This window comes from Pipistrellus kuhlii, unplaced genomic scaffold, assembly GCF_014108245.1.
Source record: "Pipistrellus kuhlii isolate mPipKuh1 unplaced genomic scaffold, mPipKuh1.p scaffold_m20_p_23, whole genome shotgun sequence".
NCBI classification, from domain to species: domain Eukaryota; kingdom Metazoa; phylum Chordata; class Mammalia; order Chiroptera; family Vespertilionidae; genus Pipistrellus; species Pipistrellus kuhlii.
The window spans coordinates 7,436,258-7,460,717 of NW_023425522.1; the positions used below are offsets into that span (position 1 = coordinate 7,436,258).

At 60.9% G+C, this 24,460-nt stretch overlaps 1 protein-coding gene and 1 long non-coding RNA gene across 2 annotated transcripts in view; one reads left to right on the top strand and one right to left on the bottom strand.

Annotated features, from left to right (window-relative positions):
* Positions 1-1,968: 1,968 nt before the first annotated feature.
* Positions 1,969-2,157, top strand: LOC123652941. Its single transcript, XR_006742527.1, has 2 exons — positions 1,969-2,007; positions 2,046-2,157. It is a non-coding gene; the product is annotated as an uncharacterized LOC123652941 (long non-coding RNA).
* Positions 2,028-24,460, bottom strand: part of NTN1 (netrin 1) — a 181,676-nt gene continuing 159,243 nt past the window's right edge. The window contains exons 7-8 of the mRNA XM_036452200.2: positions 17,064-17,138; positions 2,028-3,055 (exon numbers count right to left, since the gene is read on the bottom strand). Coding sequence (XP_036308093.1) covers positions 2,727-3,055; positions 17,064-17,138 — 404 coding nt within the window. The 3' untranslated portion in view covers positions 2,028-2,726. The remainder of the gene's footprint in view (positions 3,056-17,063; positions 17,139-24,460) is intronic.

The following is a 24,460-nucleotide window of genomic DNA, read 5'->3' on the forward strand; positions in this document are numbered from 1 at the left end:
TGTGTTTTTCTTCAAATACCTACATATCACAATTCTGGTTAATACACTCTTCAAAATCAAAGTCTAGTTCACTTTACATCCCTTCCTAACTGTACACACGGGCACACCTCACTTCCTGTTCATCTCCTGGGGGAGGGGGAGCTTCCTCAGGGAGGGGCCTCACTGTTGAAGGGGGGGCCGGGTCAGTGACACAGGGGCTGGGGCCAGGCGGCTGGGGGGGCCTGGGTGGCCTTTGCCCTCAGGGGAAGAGCAGGAGGGTGAGGCTTGAGGCTGGTTGAATTTAAAGCAAGATGTCTTATTGCTTGGCAGGCTGCTGGCTCCAGTGCCGAGGGCCTCGGTGACCACCAGTGCTGGCCACTGGATGAGCCCGGTGACTCAGACCCAGGTTGGGAGGTGGCGTGGCTGCTACGCCCTTCTGGACAAGCTGGCAGGGAAGAAGCCAGGCCGGTGTAAATACCAGGACCAGCCCGAGCAGTGAGTGCCTGCACCGGACTGTGGGCCAGCAAAGTGCCAAGGCCCGCGCGGTGCTAATGGCACTCGGCAAACCACGCTGGCGTCAGAGGGCTCCCTGAGGAGAGCGGTCCCTGTGCTCAGGCCTTGGGCCTGGATTCAGGGAAGACAAATATCCCTTCCCAGGGCCATTCTGTCTCCTCTTCTCCCTCTCCCCGCCCTCCGGGCACCTCTGCCAGCCAATCTCTCCTGGAATCCTCCACACACACCGACCGGGCAGCCAAATGTCCTTTCCACTGCGTCTTAGACCAGCCAAGGCCCCTTCAGAGCCTTTGATCTACAAATTGTTTGTGTGCCTCACTCTTGCTCCGCCCCTGAAGATGGCTTCGTGCCCACCCCACACGCTATTCGCCAGGTGTAACCAGACGTGTCTCCATGGCGACCTCCCGGGAGGCTGCCCTGGGAGCTGGTGCACTGGAGCCATGGTGAGGGGGCCGTGGTGAGAGAGCCTGGCTCTGCACTGTGACCCCAGTTCTGCCGCCGCTCTCCCGGTGACCCCGGGCACATGTGCGTCAGTCTCCCCGCTGGTGAGAGGGGGGCAAGGATCCCTGTCTCACGGGGCCGTCCTGAGGGCCACAGGAGGTTGTGGGTAAAGTGCCAGGCACAGGGCAGGTGCTCACTGCATGGCAGCCAGGAGGCGGCCGAGGGCAGCCGGACCACAGGGCCGTGCGTCACACTCGGTGTGACCCTTCTGAGCAGGCAGACTCAAAGGAGGGGAAGCCAGTTTGCAGACTGAGGAGGAAGCTGGGTGCAGAGCGCTCAGGGGAAGGGAGACCGTGGGCCCCGGGCTGCGAACAGGCCCTGTGGGAGGCACTCAGACCCAAAGGTCGGCTGCCTGCTTGAAGGCAGTGTCTCTGAGCTTCGGAGAGGAGGGCATGGGGGGTCCCACAAAGGGGGCAGCCGGGAAAGGTAGGCAAGGCTCTGCCTGGGATAGAGCAAGGCAGGTGCAGGCAGCCCGGGGGGGGGGGGGGGGGGGGGAAAGACCTGCAGCAGGCTTTCTCAGCCCAGCAGCCGCTGCCCTTGGAGCCAGGAGTAAGGGCAGCAGCAGGAAGTGGTCATGGTTTCCGTGGTTCCCCGGAACCTGGTCATTCCCGGCCTTGCCTGCCCATGGTGCGGGCACGCTGCACCCTGCTGAGCCAACAGACCCAGCCCTGACTCCAGCCAGCCCCGTCCCCCAGCCGTGCCAACCGCCTCTGCAGCCTGCATTCCATACCCATCCGGGCCCTGCCCAGCTGCGGGCGCTGCTGAGGGGCCTGGCGGGGCTGATGTCATTACACAAACAGTGTCACTGCCATAAACCCAGCCCGTGCCGACCCCTCCCCTGGAAAATGTCATCAGGGGCTGCTTCCAAGTTTCCACAGAGAAAACTCTCTGGGAGGTGGTGCCTGCCCAGGGCCGCCTCCGCCGGGCAGCTCCGTGAGGCAAGACCACCCGGCTAGAGCTTCTCTGGGGTGTCTTTGGGCCAGAATCCTGGGCTGCAGCTGAACCCCAGCTGGGGTGGGACACGGGGGGCGGGAGGGGGGGAGGGGCTGGAGGGGAGGGGCAACGAGGGGTCGGTCGTTGCCAGCAAGGGTTCCTGCTTCGCCTCACCCAGGAGAACCAATGCAGCAGGTGGCAATGGACCACTGTCTGCAGGGGAAATCCCTGCTGCCCCCCAAATGCCTGTCTGGCCCCTTCCAGTGGGGCCCACGTTGTCCCAACCAGGGGGTCTGTCCTGTGGCACAGAAGGGTCCGGGAGAAGGTGGAGATTTTCAGTCTTTTACGTTTGGGTGATGGTTTAGGCCGGGCTCGCTCAGCCCCTGGCCCAACTGGGGGCCTGAGAATTCACAGTTCTCCTCCTCACGTCCCCTTCTCCATAACGGTCCACCGGCCGCAGGTGCAGCTCCACCTGCGGCTTCTGGGTCAGTCCCCGGGGCCCAGATCAGGCCGCCCCGCCCCCGCCACGGCGAGACCCGCCCGGCCCTAGGGAAGCGCGTCCCTGCTCTGGAAGGAGCCCGTGAGGTAGCTAAGTCTCGTCCTCCTTTTCCAGGGTCTGGCCTGTCGTGCGCCCCTCCCCGCGGCGTGCGGTTCCACCTGGGAGCGCAGAGTGGGGCGAGGGGCGGGGCCGCCGGGAGAGGAGCCGCCGAGGCCCCGCCCCCGCCGAGGCCCCGCCCTCCCGCCCCCTCCCGCACCTGGGAAAGCCCTGGCGGGCCTCGCCGCCGCCTCCCTCCCTCCCGCTAGGCCTTCTTGCACTTGCCCTTCTTCTCGCGCTGCTGGAACTTGCGCAGCCGCCGCGCCCAGGTGTCCCGCCACTGGATGACCAGGCTGCTCTTGTCCGCCACGATGCCGCTCTGGTCCGGCGAGTCCTCCGCGTTGCCCAGCAGCAGGTACTTCTTGAGCGGCTTGATCTTGGGGCACTTGCAGGCGATGTCCCGCGAGCGGACCCACAGGCTCTGGTCACCGCGCCGGATGCGGCTGGCGCCCTGCTTGTACACGGAGATGATGCTCACCGTGAACTTCCACCAGTCCCCCGCCCTGTCGGCCTTCAGGATGTGGATCTGCACGGCTGCAGGGAGGAAGCACAGGCAGGCGGTGGGCGCGGGGCGGGTACTGCGGCCCGTGTGTGTGTGTGTGTGTGTGTGTGTGTGTGTGTGTGTGGCCAGGTGGGTCCTGTGTGCCTGACCCCGGGGCGGGGCTGACAGTGGGGCAGCCTGTTTGATGGGAGAGCAAAAGGACACCTGGCATTCCCACTGGAGGGGAAGAGAGGGATGAATAGTGGCAGAGCTAACCTAGAACCCCACCTCCTGATACCTGGGCAAGCACCCTCGTAGGTCCAGGAAGGAAAGAAAAAACTACGGAACTGCCCCCCACGTCCAGCACTCTGGGTAGAGTCCATCCGCCCAGGGCAGGTGCCTTCAGAGCACCTGGATGCTCCTTGCTGGTGAGGAGGAGGGGGAGGGGACACAGGGCCTCATGACACTTCCAGACACACAACCTTGCACTTAACGCAATCTCAGAAAACCACAGTGGGAGCTCAGTGCTCAGGTGCACCCCGATCCCACCCCTCAAGGTGCCCACAGCACCTCTTCCAGAGCGCAGGGTTCTTGTGCTTCCCTCCTTCCCCCTCATTCTCCAGGCCATTCCCCTTCCCAATTCTCTAGCACAGTGGTCGCCAACCTTTGGACCTCACGGACCACCAGTGGGCCATGGACCAACAGTAGCAGCAGCTACCTTAGCACATGGGTTCTCAAACCAAAGGGCTTGTCAAAACGAGTTTCTGGGGTGGAAGGAGGATACACATTTCTCACAAATCCCCATGTGCCGCTAAAGCTGCTGACCCAGGGATCGCACCAAGAACCAGTGCCCTAGTGAGTGTCACCGAATGTTATTTCTGCAGGGTATTAAGAGTTTTAAAAACAAACTAGGAAATGTGTTGTTTTTTAAAGAGGAAAAAGCTTATTTTCCTCTGCAGGACTTTTCAGAGCAGCCTATATCATAAAACCCTAACATGCAAATTGACCAAACAGCCTAACAATCGGTTCCTACGACATGCACGGGCCACCAGGGGGCAGACGCTCACTATAGGAGCTCCGCCCTGGCGGTCAGTGCATTCCCACGGGGAGCACCGTTCAGCCAGAAGCCGGGCTCACGGTGGTGGGAGCCTCTCCAGCCTCTGGGGCAGCACTAAGGACCCCTTGGGATGTCTGACTGCCAGCTTAGGCCCGCTCCCCACTAGGCCAGCAGCTGAACATCCCCCGAAGGTTCCTGGACTGCGAGAGGTCACAAGCCGGGCTGAGGGATCTTCCCCCCCCCCCCCCCCCGTGCACCAATGTCATGCACCAGGCCTCTAATTTAGGGGTGTCGAACTCAATCAGAGAAGGGGCCAAAATCTAAAATCCAGCCTAAATCGCGGGCCGAATGGTTTACTGAACAGTCATAAACTGTCATTGTGATGGAAACACAGCGGAGTGCAGTGATGACAGCGCGGTGCGGGCCACATTGCAAGGCCTGGCGGGATGGATTTGGCCCGCGGGCCGTGTGTTTGACACACGTGCTCTAATTTAATCTATAAATTGTGTAGGAGGGGTTAAGCATGCACATGTGCCAGCTTGGTACATTTCCCCTTGGGGCCTACATGGGGAACAGCTGGTGGGAGGACACATTCTCCCCAGTCCAGTGGGTAAATGGAGAGGCCTCTGCCATGGCCTCCATTAATGGACTCAGATCCTCTTCTGTCCAGGAAGATGAGAGGAATTCTGAATGAACTGACTGCACCCGAGTACCCTGGGCCAGGTCTGCCTGCCAGGGCCATGGTCCCATCCCCTCTGTCAGAACAGGGTGCCGTTCCGGTGCTGAGCCCACCCAGCGTGCCCTGGACCCTTCACCCCTGGACCAGGCTGAGGATTACCCTGGCATCTGAGTGGACATGAGTCCCCCCGAGAAAGGCAGCTGCTTTTACAGTGAGGAAACTGAGTCATAGCAGTCTCGGGGACTTCAGCAACCAGGAGGACGTGTCCCCAGGCAGTGCCTAGGGGTCATCAGCGCCTGCCCAGCCACAGCTCCAGGCTCTGGGCCCACCCACAGTTCATCCCGGCCTCCCAGCTGGCCCGCTTCCCCCACGGATTCTGTGGGCCTCTCCCCTCCCCGCCCGGGCCCAGGGCGATGGGAGGGGCAGGGATGGCTGGGCCCAGGGGAGCATGAAACACCATCCAACGCATCCTTCTGGGGTGAGGGAAGTGGCAGATTTTCCCATATTTTCATTTCATCTGTTCTTGGGCATCCTGAACTTTGCACTCCCCGTCTGAGGGCTCCAAAGAATGGCTGCCATGGCAACCGTTTCCATGTTTTTGTCGCCAAGGGACTCAACACTCACTGTGAACTCTGATGGGGGCGGGGAACCCTCCAGCGGAGAGAAGTGGCTGGGTTGTGTGTGTTTGACTGTGCAGACAGAGGTCACCGTGGCAACTGAGTGCCCCTTAGCTAAGCAACGGGGAGCCACCCCCCGCTTCCCTGAGAGCCCTGGTTTCCTCTCCTCGGGGCTGAGCAGAATACGGAATGAGCCTCCGGATGTGGCTGTCCCCCTGCATCGACCGCAGCCCCCCAGCCAGCCAGCGTCCCCGCCAGGGTGGGCTGGGGTGGCCGACGCGGATGCTACAGAAGGCGCCTCTGGCTGCGGCCGCTGGAGCATTTGCATTGATCCTGAGCCCTGAGCGCCTGTGGGTGTCATGCACTGAATCGTGACGCCCAAATCCATATGTTGGAATTCTAACCCCCAGTGCCTCAGAAGGTGACTGTGTTTGGAGATGGGGGTCTTTAAAGAGGTGATTAAGAAATGAAGCTACTGCTGTCCTCATAAGAGGGGATCAGGACACGGACACGCATGGAGGAACAGCCACGTGAAGACAGCGAGAATGCACTGCCTGCGAGCTCAAGAGAGAGGCCACGGGAGAAGCTGACACCCTAAATCTTGAACTTCCAGCCTCCAGACCTGTGAGACAATAAATGTCTGTCATTTGAGCCCCGTTTGTGGTGCTTCATTCTGGCAGCCCCAGCCCCTGGACTCCGAGTGCTGGGCCTCAGCCGCGGGCCAGGTGGGAGGCCGAGCTGGGGAGGCCGGCCTTCCTCTTCCCTGCACTTGCAAGAACGAGGCCCTTTGCAGGAGGACTTGACACCGGCCCCGCCTTCCTGTCCTGGAGCCACTACCCCTCCCCCCTCCCCCCAAAGGACCGCCCTGGACCACCAGGCAGGGCATCCAGAGCAGCCACCACCCCACTTCCCCAGGCTCGGCCAGCACGGGGGAAGGGCACCCACTTAACACTGAGGACACAGCCGAGAGGGGTACCCACCCCTGGTCACCTCGCTGCTCTCGAGAATCCAGGGGTCAACGCAGGGGACACGAGTTGGTTGGGACAAAGCGCCGGCCCTTGTGCTCTGCCCACCCGGCAGCTCCTGGCAGCTCCTGCCGGGGGTGAGGCAGCTCAGGCCCGGGAAGGTGCAGGAGGGTGGTGGTAGGATTCGCATGATTATACTGGAAAAAATCCACATTTCCGCTGCCCTTGGCAACGCCTCCGCACATTACACAGCCCACCAAGTATGAGCTGCACACGCGGTGCACGGGCCAAGTCCCGCCGTGCACATCCAGCCGAAAATATTCAAAATACACTGAGGCGGTGACCTCAGGCAGAGCCGCTCAGCAGGCTCCCGGCGCGCAGCCCGCACAGCATGGCACTGCCCGGGGCCGCCGCCTCCGCCAGCCCGGCTGCCGGAGCTGGAAGGACCAGGTCCCTGGGGGCGCACACTGCCTGCCCGGCGCTGCATGGTGACCTCGGTGGCTCTCCCACCCCAGGACCATGTCCCTGAGGGCGGGCCCCTGACACCCACACTACACTCGCCCCAGGCCACCTAGTCTCAGACCTCAGGATGCCTGAGCCCCTTCAAACCGGCGGCATCCTAAGCTGACACCAATGAGGCCAGAACTCCTGCATTGAGGTCAGGAGACCAGTGAGGCACACAGAGACCCCACTATCAGTCTGGTCTGTGGGAGGGCCCAGGTCCAGGGCCGAGGAGCTGTTCTCAGGGGCAGGGACAGGGGGTGGCAGAGGCGGGTGCCAGCCAGGTCCACCTGGCCCCCAGCCTCAGTGATAAGTGGTCCCACCTCGGGGTCCACACCTCGAATCCTCTTTCCCTCCCTCCGAGCCCTCATTCACACAGAAAGTGAAGCCCAGGCTGGGCAGCTACTGAAAACGTGCCATGAGCTTTGCTCAGCGCAGACAAAAGCGGGCACCGGGGCGTGGGGGGGTCAGAGCCCACAAGGTGGTGGGTGAGGCTGGCTCCAGAACGCCCAATGGAGCTGCGGCCTCGGGGACGCTGTCAGTCTGCAGGATGCACAGACCCGGCAAAGGGAACAGGCTCCGGAGCCCAGCCCAGGCCCAGGCGCCGGCTGCTGTGGGTCCCGGCCTTGCCGTCCTGGGCTGCCCGCACCTGGGCAGTGATACCCCTTCCTGCAGCGGCCAGCTGGTGAGCGAGCCTGTAGGCAGCCAGGCCCACAGCCACCCCCCGTCCCTCAATTCCGGGCTCCCAGGAAGGCCTTCCATGCAGTGATTGCTCAGCTCCTGGGCTGTGAGGACTGGCTTCCCTGCTGAGGCTCACACTGCCCCTCCGCCTGGCAGGGGCACACGGAAGGATTCTGAGACCCCAAGGAGACAAGAAGGGGACTGAGGACCAAGCCCACGGAGGCCGACTTAGCAAGAACAGCATGTGCCGGTGCTGGGCTGGTTCTGGCTGAGGGGAGGGAGCCCGGGAGTCCTCTCAGCAGCTGTTTACTGCGTCCCCAGCCTCGGAGCGATGCTCCTGTGTGTCCTCCACAGAAGCAGCCCCCTGGCTGTGCTTCCCGGTACCCTGACCCCTCGAGTCCCACGCTGGGAAGCGGTGAGGCCGTCCCAGGCAGCCTGTGCAGTGGGGAGCTCCAGGCCCCTCTCTGCTTGGGTGCCGCCCAAGTGGGACATGCTCTCTGCCCTCCCCCCATTCCCTCAAAGCCTGCCGCTCTCCTCCCCAGCACAGCCCTGGCCGGGAGACCTGGAGCCCGACAGCTCTGGGCCTTCAAGGGCCTGGCATTGCCACCCTTTGGACAGTCAGGGGCAGGAGGCAGCTTCCCGTAGACTCTGCCCTCCCCTTCTCCCCGCCCCCCCCCCCCCCCCCAGCAGACCCTGCCCTGGGACCAGGTTCTAGGAAAGCTGCAGGTCAGCGAGTAGACAGTTGTTGCTCATTCATCTGCTGGCCCCGCCCACCTGACAGACAACCTGCTGGGCAGCCCGGGGGGCGTGGCCTTGGCCCAGGTCCCCGGGGTGCACCGAGCTCCTCCCCATAGGCCAGAGCTGGGACACCTCGCTGGGAGGGAGGCTTCCTGCCTCCTGGAGGTCCCGGGATTTACGGGCTGCTCACTGCAGGCCCCCAGGGCTTCCCGGAGCCGCCCCTCCTGAGGAGGCTTGTGTGGTCAGCCCCCGCCCCCACCCAGCCCTACCTTCCTGTCCGGTGAGGGAGGCTTGTCACCCATCTGCCTCGGAGACAGCGGCCAGGATGGATGGGGGAGGACACTAACCCCACAGAAACCATTAAAACCATGCAGCCCGTAAATCTCCCGGCACAGAGAGCGCGTCACCGGCTGCAGCTGCTTTCATAAAACGCGGCTCTGACCACATGTTCCCCAGGCCCCCGTGAAGGTGGGAACCGCCGGGCAGGGCTGGTGCGGGGGAAGCTGACCTGCCCCGGGCTGGGGGCCTGCAGGGCAGGGGGAGCGCATGCGGCGAGCCTGCCGAGGGGGGCTTGCAGGCGGCAGGCAGGGCCCCCACACCCAGGACAGGCAAGGCAGCCCTGTCCAGCTTTCATTCAATGAGGGGGAGCTGGAGGCTCCCTGTGGCCAGATCCAGCCCCAGCCACACACACCCCACTCCTGGGAGCCTCAGGAATCCGGGGCTGGGACCTCCACCCACACCCCCAAAAGCCCTGCCTCTGAGCTTGAGTAAAGTAGGCACACCCCACTTAGAGCCAGAGGAGGGATGGGACGCCTCTCTCCGGACCCACAGCGATGTGAGGCTGCCTCCATGTCCGGCCACGGCCTGGTCCTTAGGCTCTGCGCTCTGGAGGGGAAGGGTTCGGTGCCTGAGACCATCGGACTGCACGAGGACCCCCAGGGAAGGGACATTGAAGGGCTGAGAATGAGGCCAAACTCACACAGACATCAGATGGGGCTGGGTGAGCCCAGTCCTGCCCAGCTAGGTGCCCTCACCACCATGGCTGGCCTCCTAGTCAAGCAGCCAAGGAGAGAGCCCTGAGGGATGTGGGGTGATCAGGGGCCTGGTCTGTCTCCCTCCCCCAGTCAGGGAGAACTAGGCCAGCCCGAGGGGCTCCCAATGCAGTGCCACACACACACACACACACACACACACACACACACACGGTCATGGCCAGAGCTGCCAGAGTGACATCCTGAGGAGAGGTGAGTCCCCTCCCTGAGGGCTCACCCAGCCTCATTAGATGCCCACTACCCACGCCTGCTCCCAGGCTGGCTGGAGCACCCTGCCTGCTCCCCCACCGGCCCCCACATGGAGGCAGTGCTGCTTGGGACCACCTGGCAGGAAGGTCAAGCAATGAGCATCCCCCACTCCCTCAGCATCAGTGGGGCCCCAGCTTCTGGAGAAAAAGGCAGGAGGGTCGGCTTTCCCCACATGGCATCAGCCCAGGTCCCCGATCACCCCACGTCTCACATGGCATCAGCCCAGGCCCCCGATCACCCCACTTCTCACATGGCATCAGCCCAGGCCCCCGATCACCCCACGTCTCACATGGCATCAGCCCAGGCCCCCGATCACCCCACGTCTCACATGGCATCAGCCCAGGCCCCCGATCACCCCACGTCTCACATGGCATCAGCCCAGGCCCCCGATCACCCCACGTCCCTCAGGGCCCCGGCCTCTGGAGCTCACAGAATGCCTTACACACAGTTATAGCTGCTCCCGGGGAGGTGTGGCCCATCTGAGAGCACCCCAAACACCAGTCCTGACCACAACCCCCTCTGGCAGGTGAGAGAAGAGCCTCCTCCCAGCTGGGCTGGCCCTCGGGCCCCTCCCCTCCCAGGGCACGCGTGCGGCCTGTCCCGGCAGCCACCTTCGTCCCCCGTGAGCCTCTGACGCCACAGGCGGCCCTGGCTCCCTGGTCAAAGCACCCCGAAAGGGTGAAACTGCTCCCCCAAGGAGACCCAGGGAAAGGGGTCAGCCTGGCACCGAAGTGGGATCCAGACCGAACATTTCCTGCTGGGGACCAAGCCCCAGGTGACCTCAGCCTGCCACCCTCACCTGGGGGTGAACAAAGGCCCCGCGCAGCAGGTGGCGGGGCAGGTGTGTGCAGGCTGCCTCCCAGGGCGGGTCTCGGGAGGAAGCCCAGGACCAGGGATGGGGGCGATAGGGTGCTGGGTGCCAAAGGCGCTCATCTCAGGGGAAGGGGCTTCTGGACCCACCGGATCGACCCCTCTGGGGAAGACGCCCGGGTGGGACAGGTGCTCCGGGACTGAGACAGGGCCCGGGGCGTGGAGAGAGGATGCCGCCTGGCTGTGCAGGAAGCACACCTACCATCCCCGGCCCGACAGACCCCTGCCTCCCCAGCCCCACTCAGCGCCTCAGTGTCCCCGTCGGGGAAACGGAAGGAGGTTCTGTCCCTTAGATGGTTTTCGTGGCCCCTATCAGTCTTCCCTACCGGCCCCTCCTTCCCTAAAGCCAGGACGTCCAGAGGAGGGAAGACAGGGTGAGGAGCAAAGAGAAGGGAGCTCCAGAGAGGGGGACAAGGGAGGGCTGGGAGCCCCTAGGCCCGGGGCAGGCCCCCATGGAGTCCTCGGGGAGGGGCCGAGGGCCCGAGCCTGCCTCCCAGCTGCCCTCCCTGTCTGCGGGACGGAGGTCACTGGGCTAGAAGGACTGCAGAGCCCCCCACCTGTGGCAGGAGGCCCCCATCCACGTCGCACCCTGTGGGCCTCGACGCTGAGCTGTCCCTGGGGCCCCCTCGCCGTCCCTGCCCAACCTGGTGGTCACCACCTTCCGAGACCCAGGCTGACTCACGCGGCCCCGGCCCCACATCTGGCCTCCAGATGGGGCTGGTACTCCCCAGGGGCAGGGGGAAGGTCACATCTGGTGGGGAAATCAGAGGACCCCAGGGGGCCGGTGACCCCCAGGGAAGGGTCAGCGAGCCTCCGAAACACATGCCACGTGCTGCTGGCCGGCCTGCGTCCTGGCCCCCGGAGCCCCGGGCAGCGCCTGGGGGCGGGGGGCTGGCTCCCGGGTCACGGCGGGCAGCTGCCCCGGCCTCGGCCAGGATCCTGCCCCCTGCCTCGCTCCCCAGGCAGCCCTCATTCTGGGGATCAGCCCCAGGGGCTCCCCTACCGCCTGCACTCACACCGAGCCCCACGGTCACTGCCACAGGCGCCACTTTACCTCTAGGACGTGGCCGGCACCCGCCCGGTTCTCCATGACGGGATGGGTCTTGGTCAGAATAGCTATTGACCTCAAGGTCAAGGGAAGGAAGGGAAAGGGGTGTGGATGGGAGAGGCCAGCCTGTGCTGAGAGGCCCCATGTGCCCGGGGCAGGCCCGGGAGAGAAAGGCCGAGCTCTCCGATTCCCGGCAGCTGCACAGGGGCCGGCAGCGGCTCCCGCCTCCATCATGGTTCTGCCCAGGACCTTCCTCTCCGGTGAGGCCACGCCTCTCACCGAAATGGCTGGGCCCACCCTGCCTCTACCACCATCACTGACACCCCAGCCAGGATGCCCGTCACCTCGGCTCCATCCACTGTGACCGCCACCTCGACAGCACGGTGACCCCGGGGAGCCACCGCTGTGCCTCCCCGGAGGCCAGGAGCCGGGAGCCCAGGGCCCGGGAGGCCACCGCCTAAGGAACTGAGTGCCGCTCTGCGCTGCCCAGGCTCGGGGCCCTGGCACAGACGGAGACAGGCTCGGCTGTGGGGTTCCTGATCTCAGGCACGTTGTCTCATCCGGTTGCATCTCAATCGGTTGCACATCCGATTGACAGACACATCCCTGCCTCCCGGAGCCCGGAGGGGGCCACAGGATAAGGACACAGGCGGCGAGGTGCCCGGCCCAGGCGCCAGCCTGGCAGGCTCTTCCCTCGGGTTTCCACTGCCCGGGAGGTACCGGGGCACACGGGGTGCGTTGCTGCAAACGGAGGTTCTGCCCGGTCCCCAGGCCCACCTCGGCCAGGGGCCCCCGAAGCTCATGGGCCCTCGCACCGCCGAACGAGCCGCGTCCCCCCCAGGGGCCACAGACCTCCCTCCGAGCGGGCCCCGGCAGCGCCCCCGGCTCTGGAGGAGCAGACAGACCCGCTGGTGAAGCATTCTGACTTTTCCATCTGGCGGTGCCAAGACGTCTTTCAACAAAAGGGGTGACTAATAAACATTTCTGGGAACGGATAATTTTTCCAAGAACTGGCAAAAGGGAGATGACCTCACCTTTCAGAGCGAGCTGTCTGTCTCCCTCCGTCGGAACCTCGGGGGGAAGGACGAGGCAGCGGTGTGGGGAGTGGGCGGGAGCTGGACTGGCTCTGGGGGCGGGTGTTGGGGGTGGCAGAGGGCTCTGGGCACGGATGTGGCTATGCCTGCTGACGTCCACACTACTCTCCCTGGCCCTCCCCGGGAGGCCCCCTCCCACCCTGCTCAGAGGACGGGGTCACTGCAGGTGCCCACCTCAGGCTGCCCTCCCCACCCCTTCCACCTTCTACGTTCTCCTCTGCATGTCTGCGCCCCTCCTGGACGGGGAAGCTCCTTGGGGACCAGGCCCGTCTCCTCCACATCTGTAAGCTCGGCGCCCAGAGCAGGATGGGGCACACTGGCACTCAGTGGAGTTTAGGGGCACACCCCAAACCCCTTGCTCGGTGCCCACCCAACTCCCAAGGTGGGCCCTCTCTCTCTCACAAAGGAGGGAAGGCCTGGGGGTGGGGATGGCTGTGTGAGGGAGCAGGGCTCCTTTGGTTATGCACTGCTGTGCCTGTGTGTGCATGTGTGTATGTGTGCATGCGCTTGTGTGTGCGTGCATGTGTGTATGTGTGCATGTGCTTGTGTGCGCGCGCGTGTGTGTGTGTGTGTGTGTGTGTGTGTGTGTGTGTGGGAGCGCCTGTGCAGAGTGGCTCTGTGAGGTGAGAGGACCACACGGGCTCCCCCAGGGAGCACAGGGACAGGTGGGGTAGAGGCCGGAAGGGACAGAGAAAGGGAGGCTGAGGGGCAGGCCTGGGAGGAGTCCGGAGGGACCGGGCCCACAGGATGGGGTGAGGGCGCTCACAGCCCCTTCCATGCCATGCCAGCTGGGGGCACAAAGGGGGGTTCCCCATGCCGGCTGAGGTGCCCAGCCCGTGGTCAGGCCTGGCCAGCATCCTTGCACCACAGATGCTCGGGAACAAGGTGCACCCAGCACTCTCACCGCCAGCTCCACTGGCTGGCAAGACACGTGCCACGGAGCGGCGCCCCCCGCAGGGGCGCAGGGCGCAGACTCTGTGGCGGACGCGGACACACACACACACACACACACACACACACAGTCACACACACACTCGCGGCAATGTTGCATCAAGGACAGGCCTCCCAGGCTGGGCTTCCTGCAAAGCTGCCAGGAACGGCTGAGACACTTGAAAATAATAAAACTGTCTTCCGTGAATAACCGGCTTCCTCGCGGGCGCCGTCAAGCCTGTGCAAGGTGAGCCGGGTCCCCTAGAGGGCATCAGAGGACTGAGGCGGCCAGGAGAGGGGCTGCAGGGACCGTGTCACCCTGGACCTGCCCGGGAGCGGGCACGGGGCGGGGCAGGGCCAGGGCAGCTCAGCTAGAGGATGTCAGTGCCCGGGGCATGTCTCCATCTGACAGAGGAGGACACTGAGGCCGGGTCACAGAGCACCCTAAACCTGTGTGCCAGGATGGGGCCCGCGCCCTTTCCCTGTAGAGCACATGTGTCAAACACAAGGCCCGAGGCCAAATCCGTCCCGCCAGGCCTTGCAATGTGGCCCGCACCGCGCTGTCATCACTGCACTCCGCTGCGTTTCCATCACAATGACAGTTTATGACTGTTCAGTAAACCATTCGGCCCGCGATTTAGGCTGGATTTTAGATTTTGGCCCCTTCTCTGATTGAGTTCGACACCCCTACAGAGGAAATGGGCCGGCCACCGCCCCGCCCCGCCCCGCCCCACCCCGCCCCGCGGTGTCTCTGGGGGAATGGCAGAAGCACGGAGGGGCTTGGACCTGAGTCCTCCCCACCCCAATGCCCTCCTGCCTTGCTAGGTGCCCACCCCAGTCCGACCCAGGCCGAGCTCTCTTATGGGCAAACATGCCCAAGAGAACACAGGGTGGGACCTGCACACCCCACCAGCCTCACTGCCCGCTTCCCGGCCTCGCACCCACTGACCACTGTCCAGGCCAGCGGACCCTGGTTCTGCACCAGCCAACACAGCACTGAGCTGGCCTCCGAGGGGCCGCTCTTCTCCCAGGGGGCGAGGGGGGCAGGGGAGGGGGGAGGGGGGTGGGGAGGCAGGTCCAAGGTTCTAATCAGCAGCTCCTGGAACACCCCAGGGCCCCATCTGTAGGTGAAGGAACCGTGCTCCCTCACTGGCTCCCCCGCCCCGGGGTGCCCGTCAGAGGGCAGACACTGGACAGCCTCTCGGACCCCCGACCCCGCCGCCCTGGCCTCCCTGCCCAGCCTGCTCTGGCCTCACCTCCTCACCCACCCCCAGGCCAGCACCCCCTCATCCTCTCCCTGCTCATCTATCCCGGGCAGGCCCAGGTCTGCTCCTGGGAGGGATACCCCTATTCACACGCCTTTCAGGGTCCAGGGTCCCAACAGGATCCGCCCCAGCCTCAGAGCCAGGCCTGCAGCTGCCGGGGGTGGGGGAGGCTGCCCGCTGCTGTGCCTGTGGGCCCAGCTCGGACCCAACAGTGGCCACCCACACCTTCCTCACCGAACCGCCCTCTCTCCTGCGGACTCTTGTAAGCCGTCCCCAAACCCCGCACCTCCTTCCTGGTCCTTCTCTGTCCCGCCTCTCCACACACAGACCTCAATGCTGAGCTGAGTGGGGGACCCCAAGAGTATCAGGGACAATCCTGGGGGCCAGAACCCCCCCAATGTTTTGGGAGAATGGAGGGCCTTGGGGTAAGAGGCCAAGGGCGTGGGCAGGAGGCATTAAAGCAGTGAACAGCTCCTGCGTGTGCTGCTCCTTACGCCCGCCTGGCAGTGGGTGTGGGGGACGGGGCGGGGGCGGAGGGGAAGAGGGGGTCTCAATGAAGTCTGGGAAAGTGAGCATGGGGACCTGGGGCTCAATGTGATGTGGGGAGGAGAGGGGGATCCAGGGAAGGACATGTGGGAGGAGCAGAGGCTGGGCCGCCACTGGCCGGTCAGTGTCCAGCTGGCCAGGTCCCACCTAGGACCCTGGACCCTGGACCCTGCTTCGTCCTGATCATCCCTGGGAGCCAGGTGTGAGGGGAAAATAAGAGCTGAGTCAGGGAGCAGAGGTCAAGTACAAGCCAGAGGCTGTGCCCACCTGTCCCAGCAGGACAGGGCCCGGGCCCCAGGGAGGCCCCAGCGGGGAGAGGGCGCAGGCCGGCCGGGGACCCTCCGGGCCTATGACGAGAGGGTACGGGGCGCCTTGGGCAGAGAGAGGGGCTGCCAGCTGTGGGCGAGGAGGCCCGGAGAGCTCGGAGGGGCCGTGCCCCCGGGAATGGTGGGCGTGAAGGTAGACTTCCATCGAGAATGAAGAGTCAGAAGAGAACAAAACAGGACCGAGTCCAACAGAACCAGGTGGTAACGGGTTCCGTTTTGGTAACTTTTAAACAAAAATCCAATTTTTCCCTTTTCACTCAAAAAACAGAACCAGGAGGGAGCCTGCTCAGCTCTCTCGTCCCAGCCCCTCCCCAGCATCTACTTTGGAGCGCTTCAAGCGAACATGGAAACACCCTGCCCCACGTGGCCACCCAGTCCTCCCCTTCCTGCCCCTGTCCTCGCCGAGAGGTGGGGGGGAGGGGGGCGGGAGCTGAGGTGGGGGGAGCAGGGGAGGCATGGTGAGAGGCACAGGGCCTGTAAGGACAGCCTGGGCTCGGCCCCCAGCCCCCAGGTCAGGAGGAGGCCCGGGAAGGTGCCAGGCCTGGGCTCACAGCCCCCGGGCTGCCTCTAGGCTGTGCTACTACTTCCTGGGGTGGGGGGCCAGGCCCTCGGCTGCCCAGGAGGACGCTCAGTCTACAAGGGGTTTCCTGCCCTGCCAGCAGCAACGGCTGGATGACTCTCCCGGATTCCCCTTTGCTTTCCCTCTGCTCTTTGCACACAACCTGTGGCCTCCCTGCAGGCTGTGCCGGTGTCACACGGTGTCTGGCCAGTGAGAACACTCTCAGAATCACTAGGCCGATGCCTCACCTCCCACTGGGTGGGGACACAGGACTCAGCAGATGCTTAAGGAGGCAGACAGGGAGCTCCAGGGGGAAGGGGGCGGGGGGCACTGTCCCGAGGGGGGAGGGGGAGAACAGTGTGTAATGGGAGGAGGGGGCAGGAGACCCTTCCCAGCTTAGAGAGCCTGAGGGCTCAGGTGACGGGATCTGCAGGCGGCGCCCAGGCTGGCAGCCCCGTGGCTCCCGTGGGCCGTGGATCAGAGTGATACTGCATTTCCCCTGCCCAGCCCCAGCTGTGTCTTCTGGGGTCAACTCCTGAGGAGGAGGCGTCAGGAAGTGGCATCTCAAACGTCCCACGGACCTCCTCCCTCTGAGCAGCAGACTCAGGCCTCAGTCTGAGCCTGCCCTCCCCCACCCCCATCCCCCGCTGGCCAGGGTGCCGCCCTCAGGGCTGCGCAACGCAGTCCTCACGCCCTGTGGGCCTCGTGCCCCTCACCGCCAAGGACCAAGGGGGAGGAGACGAGAGGTCCTGGGCATGGGGTCTGTCCAGCTCGGCTGCCTCTCGCTCGGTCACAGAGACTGCAGCACCCACACTCCCTCGGGGGCCCCCCCGGCACCCGACCCCGCTCCTCGCTGGCCCCACCCCTGCCCACCCCTCACTCACCATAGTCCTTCTTGCAGTACTTCTTCATGTTGATCTTCAGCTTCCCCTTGGAGGCCTTGCAGTAGGAATCGCAGTCTGCAGGGAGGGAGAGCACAGACAGAACCTAATTAGCTGGTGCTGACCGGGCCTCGGGTGAGTGGGGGAGGAGGGCACCCCCCTAGATACCCAGAGGCATGTGACACCCCTGGGCCAGGCCGGCCTGGCCTCTAAAGAGGCGCTTGGGACAAAGGCTCCCTTCCCCCTCTCGCCCCCCCCCCCCACACACAGCCTGAGGAGTCCTTCAGCCTGCAGCCCCCCCTCCCTTCCTCTCCCCCCCTCCCCCCCGCCTCTGGGAGGGACACTGGCGGCTCCCACTTAGCACCACCCAGGGCTTCTGCGGGCCACACAATAACCACTCCCCACCCCCTCCACCCCCCACCCCCCACCCTCCCCGACCCCGCTCTCAGACGCCAGAGGGGCCTGATTAAAGCCCACAGAGGCCGCATTGTGACCGCGCCCAGGGTCTGTGTCAGGCGCTGGCTTCCAGGGCGTGGAGCCTCTGGCTGGGGTCAGGCCCCGACTAAAGGGGTCACGGGGGAAATTAGCAGCCCGTGAAGTATGAGAAAGCCCCTTTGGTGTCCACTCCACCGGAGTGTGCAAATGAGATGCCCCCGCCAGAGAGTTCAGTCCTAATGGGCCCCGCTGCTGGGACGGGGGCCTGGCCGCGGCCGTGGGGGGTCATCTCGGGGCTCCCCCAGTCCGCATGTGAGCCAGGCGGGGTGTGGGGGGCCTGGGCCCGGCCAGAAACCAGGCCTGCTTCTCCTGGGGGTGGCCCGTGGCAACCCACCCAATGCAGGCCTCCAACCCCAGCCCAGCGCGCCCTCACCCTGCGGGCTCCTGCTGCTCTGTAGCCGAGGGGGAATCCATTCCTGCCCTCCGTCCACGTCTGGCGCCCAGCCCACCACAGAGGCCCGGCGACTCATCCCGGCCTCCCTGCCCCACTGCCCGGCATGCCGGGTCCCATCCAAGTCTCACAAACGTTCTCTGCTGGGTTATTCCCACTCTGCAGATGCAAAAGCTGAGGCCACCTGCCCAATGCGTCCCAGACAGCTAGCACCACGACTGGACCTAGAACCGAGTCTGAGACGTCGGAATGGCCGCCCCCGTGCTTTCGCCATGCCGGGTCTCAGGGAACACCGCAGTCCCTCCGTGGGAGTGCGTGTCGGGCTCAGAGCCGGGGCTGAGGCGTGGCCCGTGTTCCACCTGCGGGAGCAGCCGGGCAGCCGGGGCGGTGGAGGCCCCCCTGTTCTGGGAGCAATGGCAGCCTGGGCGGCTGGGAGCGGACTGGGTGTGTGTCCCAGGAGGGTGGAGGGTGACACACACACACGCAGACCTGAGAGTGACCGGCCAGCCCCTCGGTGTGCAGACAGGGAAACCGAGGCCACGTTAGGGGAAAGCGGTGACCTGGGCTGGGAGCACAGGGCAGAGCCAGAGCATGAGGTTGGGCCTCTGGTGCCCAACGCCCCCACCCCTGGCTGAAGTCCGCAGGGGACATTCAGAGATCACCCCAGAGCACCACTGACCCCATCGGAGGTCGCTGCTTCCTTGGGGCCTGCGATCCACGGACATGTTCTCTGCTGGGTTATTCCCATTCTGCAGATGCAAAAGCTGAGGCCACCTGCCCAATGCGTCCCAGACAGCTAGCACCACGACTGGACCTAGAACCGAGTCTGAGACGTCAGAACTGAGTCTGAGACGTCAGAATGGCCGCCCCCGTGCTCGAAGTCGAAACAGCTCCGCCCCATGCCCTGAGCGCCCCAGCTGGCAGCGGCCTAATGCCTCCAGAGCAGCTTCCTGGGGCACCAGTTAGAAACCAGTCTCAGGAATTGAGAAAAAACAGCCCCTTCTTTGCCCCCCGCCGGCTCCCCTGGTCTGAGCCCTTGGACCCCACCCCGGGAAGCCCTGCCCAGGAGCACCGGAGGCTGCAGGACCATCCCTCCCGCCGCTGGACGGTGGCTGGCTACTGCAGGGAGAGCCTGCTGGGGTGCAGGGCCTGGGTTGTGGCCTGCACTCTACCATGGCCAAGTCCGAGAGGGGACGGCGGCCTGGGCACCAGGGAAGTAGCACCGACACCACCACCATCACCACCACCGTCACCGCCGGGACAGCCCCCGCTGCCAGCAGGGCCGGATGACGCTCACAGCAGCCGCTGTTGTGGCCAAAGCCAGGCTGTGCGTAAGTCCCCGTGGCCCCGGGTGCCTGGCCGGGCCGCCGGCTCTCCCCGCTTAGGGAGGCGAACTGGGATGTAAGTGGTGCCGGGTGACATCATCCTGGGGACAGCCGTGAACCCGCTCTCCTCGCTTTCCGGTTCTTTTTCAGGAAAGTCGCTCGCCCCTGTTCGTGCTGCCTCCTGGTGAGGAGGGAGCGTGCACGCTGCCTGGCCCGGCACGACCTGCCTCTCAGCCGAGGCGACAGCGGAGCCAGAGGGAGCCTCGGGGCACGGCCCCAACTTCGGCTCACAGCAACCGGCGAGACAGGGACCAGATCCCCCTTAAAGAGCAGGACACTGGAGATGGAGAGGTCCCCAGGTGCCCGCCCCCGGGAGCTCTACCCTGCGGAGCAGGAGGGCAGGCGGCGGAGTCCTAGGCCTGCACCTCCAGCTCTCACCTCCTTCCTCCCCCTCACCTCTCCCTCCCGGCACAGCTTCAGCTCCTCTTTTCAGAGCCAGGAACCCACTGAGACAGGAAGCATGCTGGGATGTGTGGCCCCCATCACTGCCTGATTAGTGGGAGCTCCGGACCCTGACTGACGAATCACAGCCACCCTGACTATCCAGTCTGTGCCTCAGCCATGGCAGCCGCTCACACAGCACTAACGGGGCCCAGGGCACGGCCCTCTAACCCGCCCATCAGCCCCAGGCACAGATGGGAGATCCTGGCTGCAGTCTGTGCTCCCAACCCCTACTTCCCAGCCCGGATCACGCAGTAGAATCACCCAGAAGCTGTAAAAACCCACCGATGCCCGAGTCCCACCCTGGAGACATTCTGAAGTCACTGGTACAGGGGGCCGCCTTGAGAGTCCGGGTCCATAAAGTCCCCAGGGGGTTCTAATGGGCAGCCAGGGTTCGAAACCACTGTCCGGATCGGGCGTAAAGGCGGAGGAGGGGATGGAGTCCCCGCACCCAGCACTTGCACAGAGCACCCAGCTGGGCAGGGGAAGGCCAGCCAGGTGCGTGTAGGAGACGGGCGCTCACACTGTGACACTCGGGCTGACCGCGGGACACGGAGCCAGGCTCTGAACCTGCAATTTTATGTGTGTGAGTGTTTGGGGAGAGGCGGGAGGCGGGGGGCCGGGGGGAGTCCTGTGTCTTTCCTTCCAGTTGGCCGGAAACTTGCCAGGCCGGTGTGCTTCTGGCTGTAAAATGGCCCCGACTCTTCATATTCTCGGCTTCCAGTCTAAGTGTGAGCTAAGGAAACCGAAGTCACCCAGCTCATAGGGTTGTAGGTGAAGCACGGGCACCGGGGCTGGAGTGCGAGACGCCTGCTCTCCGGCGGGTGACGTGACTACCCTCCGGGACACGGACACACGCGGTCCCTGGGCAAGGAACACGCTCCTGCCTTTTCCTCTTCCACCAAATGCACACTGAGCCGGGGAAGCTGCTCGAGACGGACAGCCCGGCCTGCAGACGCAGCTCCGACTCCCTCAAACGGCATTGCCTTGGCTGTCACCCACGTGGCCCCTCCCTGTTTCTTTCCAAAACAGCTATAAAGACAATGAGGAAAAGTGAAAGTTCACACCGGTGCCAGAAACGAAACCAATAGAGGATGACCCAAGGCTGGGATCTGGGAGCAATCTCTGTGAATTAAAGGCAGGTGGTGGGGGAACACGCTAAGCCTGCCCAGGTTTTACCTCCGGACACAGTTCTTTGTCTGGTGAACAGAAAGATCCTAAAAAAAGAAAGAAAGGAAAAAAAAAAAAAGGTGGCAGGGGTAAGGTGGGGGGGGGGGGGGGGGAGAATGACAGAGAAACAACAACCAGAAAACAAATGGGCAGGAAGTGGGCGGGGCCTGGTGACAAGGGAGAGCTTAAGGGATGGTAGGGACTGGAAGGACAGTGTTTGCAGGAGGTACCTGAACCTGCATCTTTATTCAAGTTATCGATGAGAGAATGAGAGAGTCGGCATCAGTGAGGAGACAGGAGAATGCCAGCGGCACAGAGCAGGAGTGAACGGAGAGGGAAGGCTGGCCGGGATGAGGAACGGGAGATGGAGCTGCATTCAGTCCCCTGCCATCCCACTTGGAGGGAAACAGGAATCCAGCTGTCACGCTAGTACAGGGATCTGTGGATTTTTTGTTGTTCTTGTTGCAAAGTGCCAAAAGTATAAATATTTTAGGCTTTGTAGGCCATACGGTCTCAATCACAACTCCTCAAATTCTGTCGCCATCGCTGGAAAACAGTCATAGGAAATATGTAACCAAATGAGTATGGCAGACTAAAAGAATTCTAAAAAGACACATCCTCTATAAAATAGAAGAAAGCCATAAGGGAAGACTACACAAATCTGAAAAGGCCATATGATGACACATGAAGAGTGGCATAGGTGGGGATGAAAGAACTAAAAAAACCCCACAAAAACCTTAAAAGCCAGCACAATTAAAATCCACTCTGGAAGCAGAAAAGAAAAATGGTACTGCAGAACACTGACTCAGAACATGGAGAATGAATTGGGGGAGTTCTCCTAAAATATAGAGGAGAAGGACAGAGACATGGAAACTATGAAAGAGAAAATGATAAGGTGTAGGGGAAAAGTGATGAGGTGCCATATAACTGGAAGAGGACTACAGTGGAGGCCAAGTGGAATAGAAATCACCAATGATAGGATACCTGAGCTAAGACAGAGCTACACATGCACAAGAAAAGGGCTCATTAATTTGTTTTTCATCAAGGAAAAGACACTAACATCTAGACATATCTTTGCAAAAACATATAAATACCAAGATGAGGAAAAAATGCATACAGATTAAAAATCAAGAAGAAGAAGTTGGCATGATGATTATGCACAATGTCTATGGGTCTTGAAGAGGAAAAAGTTTGTGACCCAAGAATTTTATACCTAGCTGGACTGTCTTGCATGTTTGCTGGCCATGATAAACAAAAGGCATTCTCAAGTAGGCAATGATTCTGAAAACATTCCAATCATGTATCCTTTTTGAGAGAAATACTTGAGAATATTTCCCAACCGTGAAATAAATCAAAAAAGAGTTTAAGAGGAGAAAAGTCAGAGTATGAACATACTGGTAGTGAGAACAAAACCAGTGAACATAGAGACTTCAAATTTGGTTCTAAAACAAGGCAAATATCAAAGTGATTTTAAAATGTTTCAAAGGAAACATCAGAAAATGTATATGTATGTATGTATAAATAACTATAAAAATGTAGATCATACTAATTATATGTTAATGTGATCTAAATATGATCTGAAACTTTAGATCCATATTAACAAAAACTAAGAAATAAAGTGAGGTGGAAAAATACAACTCTCTCTATTACGTAGGTAGAATGCAAAAGATGCTATTTCATCTTTACTCTGACAACTTGGAGCTATTAGATCAAGTAGTGCTTTATGAAAAATCACAACACACCAGAGAAGATAGCAAATAAATTATAGGTAATATGCCAAAAGGGAAAAAACAAAACAAAACAAGAAAAGTGGACATATAAAGCAATTGTGATAAATGAAGATCAGAGAAGAGCAATGACTGTAAATGGATGTAACTCTATTGAAAAACCGGTCCAAGTCCGTTAAGTAACTTTTGCAGAGGGACATAACCAAATAAAGCCAAATCTCTAAGTTTACAACTTTAAAGAAGTTGTAAGCTTCTGAAACAAGCATGTCAAACCCAAAGGCTAACACAGGTCACAGAAACGAAGCACACAGCCCGCAGGCCACCAGCTTTACATGCTTGTTCAAAAATAACATTTCGTGTGGAATCACATCTTAGTCAAATATATTAAACAAACACGTTAGAAATACAAAAAGGAATAGACACATAAGTATACAAGAATGCTAAATTAATTCCAAGGAGCTGAAACTGTACAGGCCACACATGGCCTGACCGCAATGTAACAAAATAGCAAAAAATAATGAAAATAAATAAAGTATATTGAATTCTACTACCGTATTTTCCCGTGCATAAGACGACCCCCTAATTTTACAGTTAAAACATAGGTTTAGGCCTATATTCACTGTATAAGACTAACCCCCCACTTCCGAGGCAACACCAGTTCTTTTTTTAATAGACTGCCTCTCTAACTCAGCCAATCCAAGCAGGCTTTTTATGCATGCAAATTATACATGTTCTGTACCCGAAGCTACACTGTGTTCTAGTAAAAAGCCTGCTCAGATTGGCCAGAGTCAGAGAGGCGGTCTATTAAAAAAAGAACTGGTGTTGCCTTGGAAATGGGGGGTTAGTCTTATACAGCGAATATAGGCCTAAACCTATGTTTTATAACTGTAAAATTAAGGGGTCGTCTTATATACCGGAAAATACGGTATTTAGAAACAAGCAAAACAAAACATGAAGCAGGAGGGAAGAATTAATAACAACAGATGTAGCTATTAATAAAGTAGATACTAAAAACCTCCAAGGTTATAAACACACCCAAGAATTGATTCTCCAGAAAGCACCAAAACCAACTAAAAACAACAAAAAAACCCAAACAGACAATACACTATCATGTCTAATTATGAATAAAAGAGAGAAAATATACACATTAGAAAGGAAGGAGAAAGGGGAAATAACCACAATCTAAAGAAGCTTTTACACATTCTAAGGCTATTGTTTAGCTTTAGGCTGAAATCTTGGGTGTCTGAATGAACTACGTCACATAAATGACCAGGTTGAATGAACCCAAGGAGAGATAGCAAAGATTAACGGAGAAATAATCTTAAGAAAGCGCTGGATCCAGACAGTGTCAAAGGCTGAGTCCATGTGACCATGGAAAGGGCACATCCTTTTCATGCAATTTGATGTGGTCAGAAACACCAAAAAAGATAGAAAGCTATTCGAATGAACCACATGCAAGTGCCTAAAATTAGTCATTCATTCGTCAACTTCAAAAAAAAAAAAAAAAAGGCTGTTTCCTATAGTTCAACCCGAATAGAAAAGCTGGCATACGCCTAAGCACACACAGACCCTGCAGATCAGTGGGTCGACCTCATTTGCCAAATGGGTCCCGGTATTTTATGCCCAGCACACTCCCATCTTCACTGGACCCAACGGTTGGGCCCCCGCCTTCCCTGGCTCCACACAAAGGTAGTGAGGACAGGGCGAGCAAACAACTCCTGCCCTCACACTCTCGGGCGACGCTCTGGGCCACCAATCGAGGGCACAGGTACATCCTGGATGACCTGCACA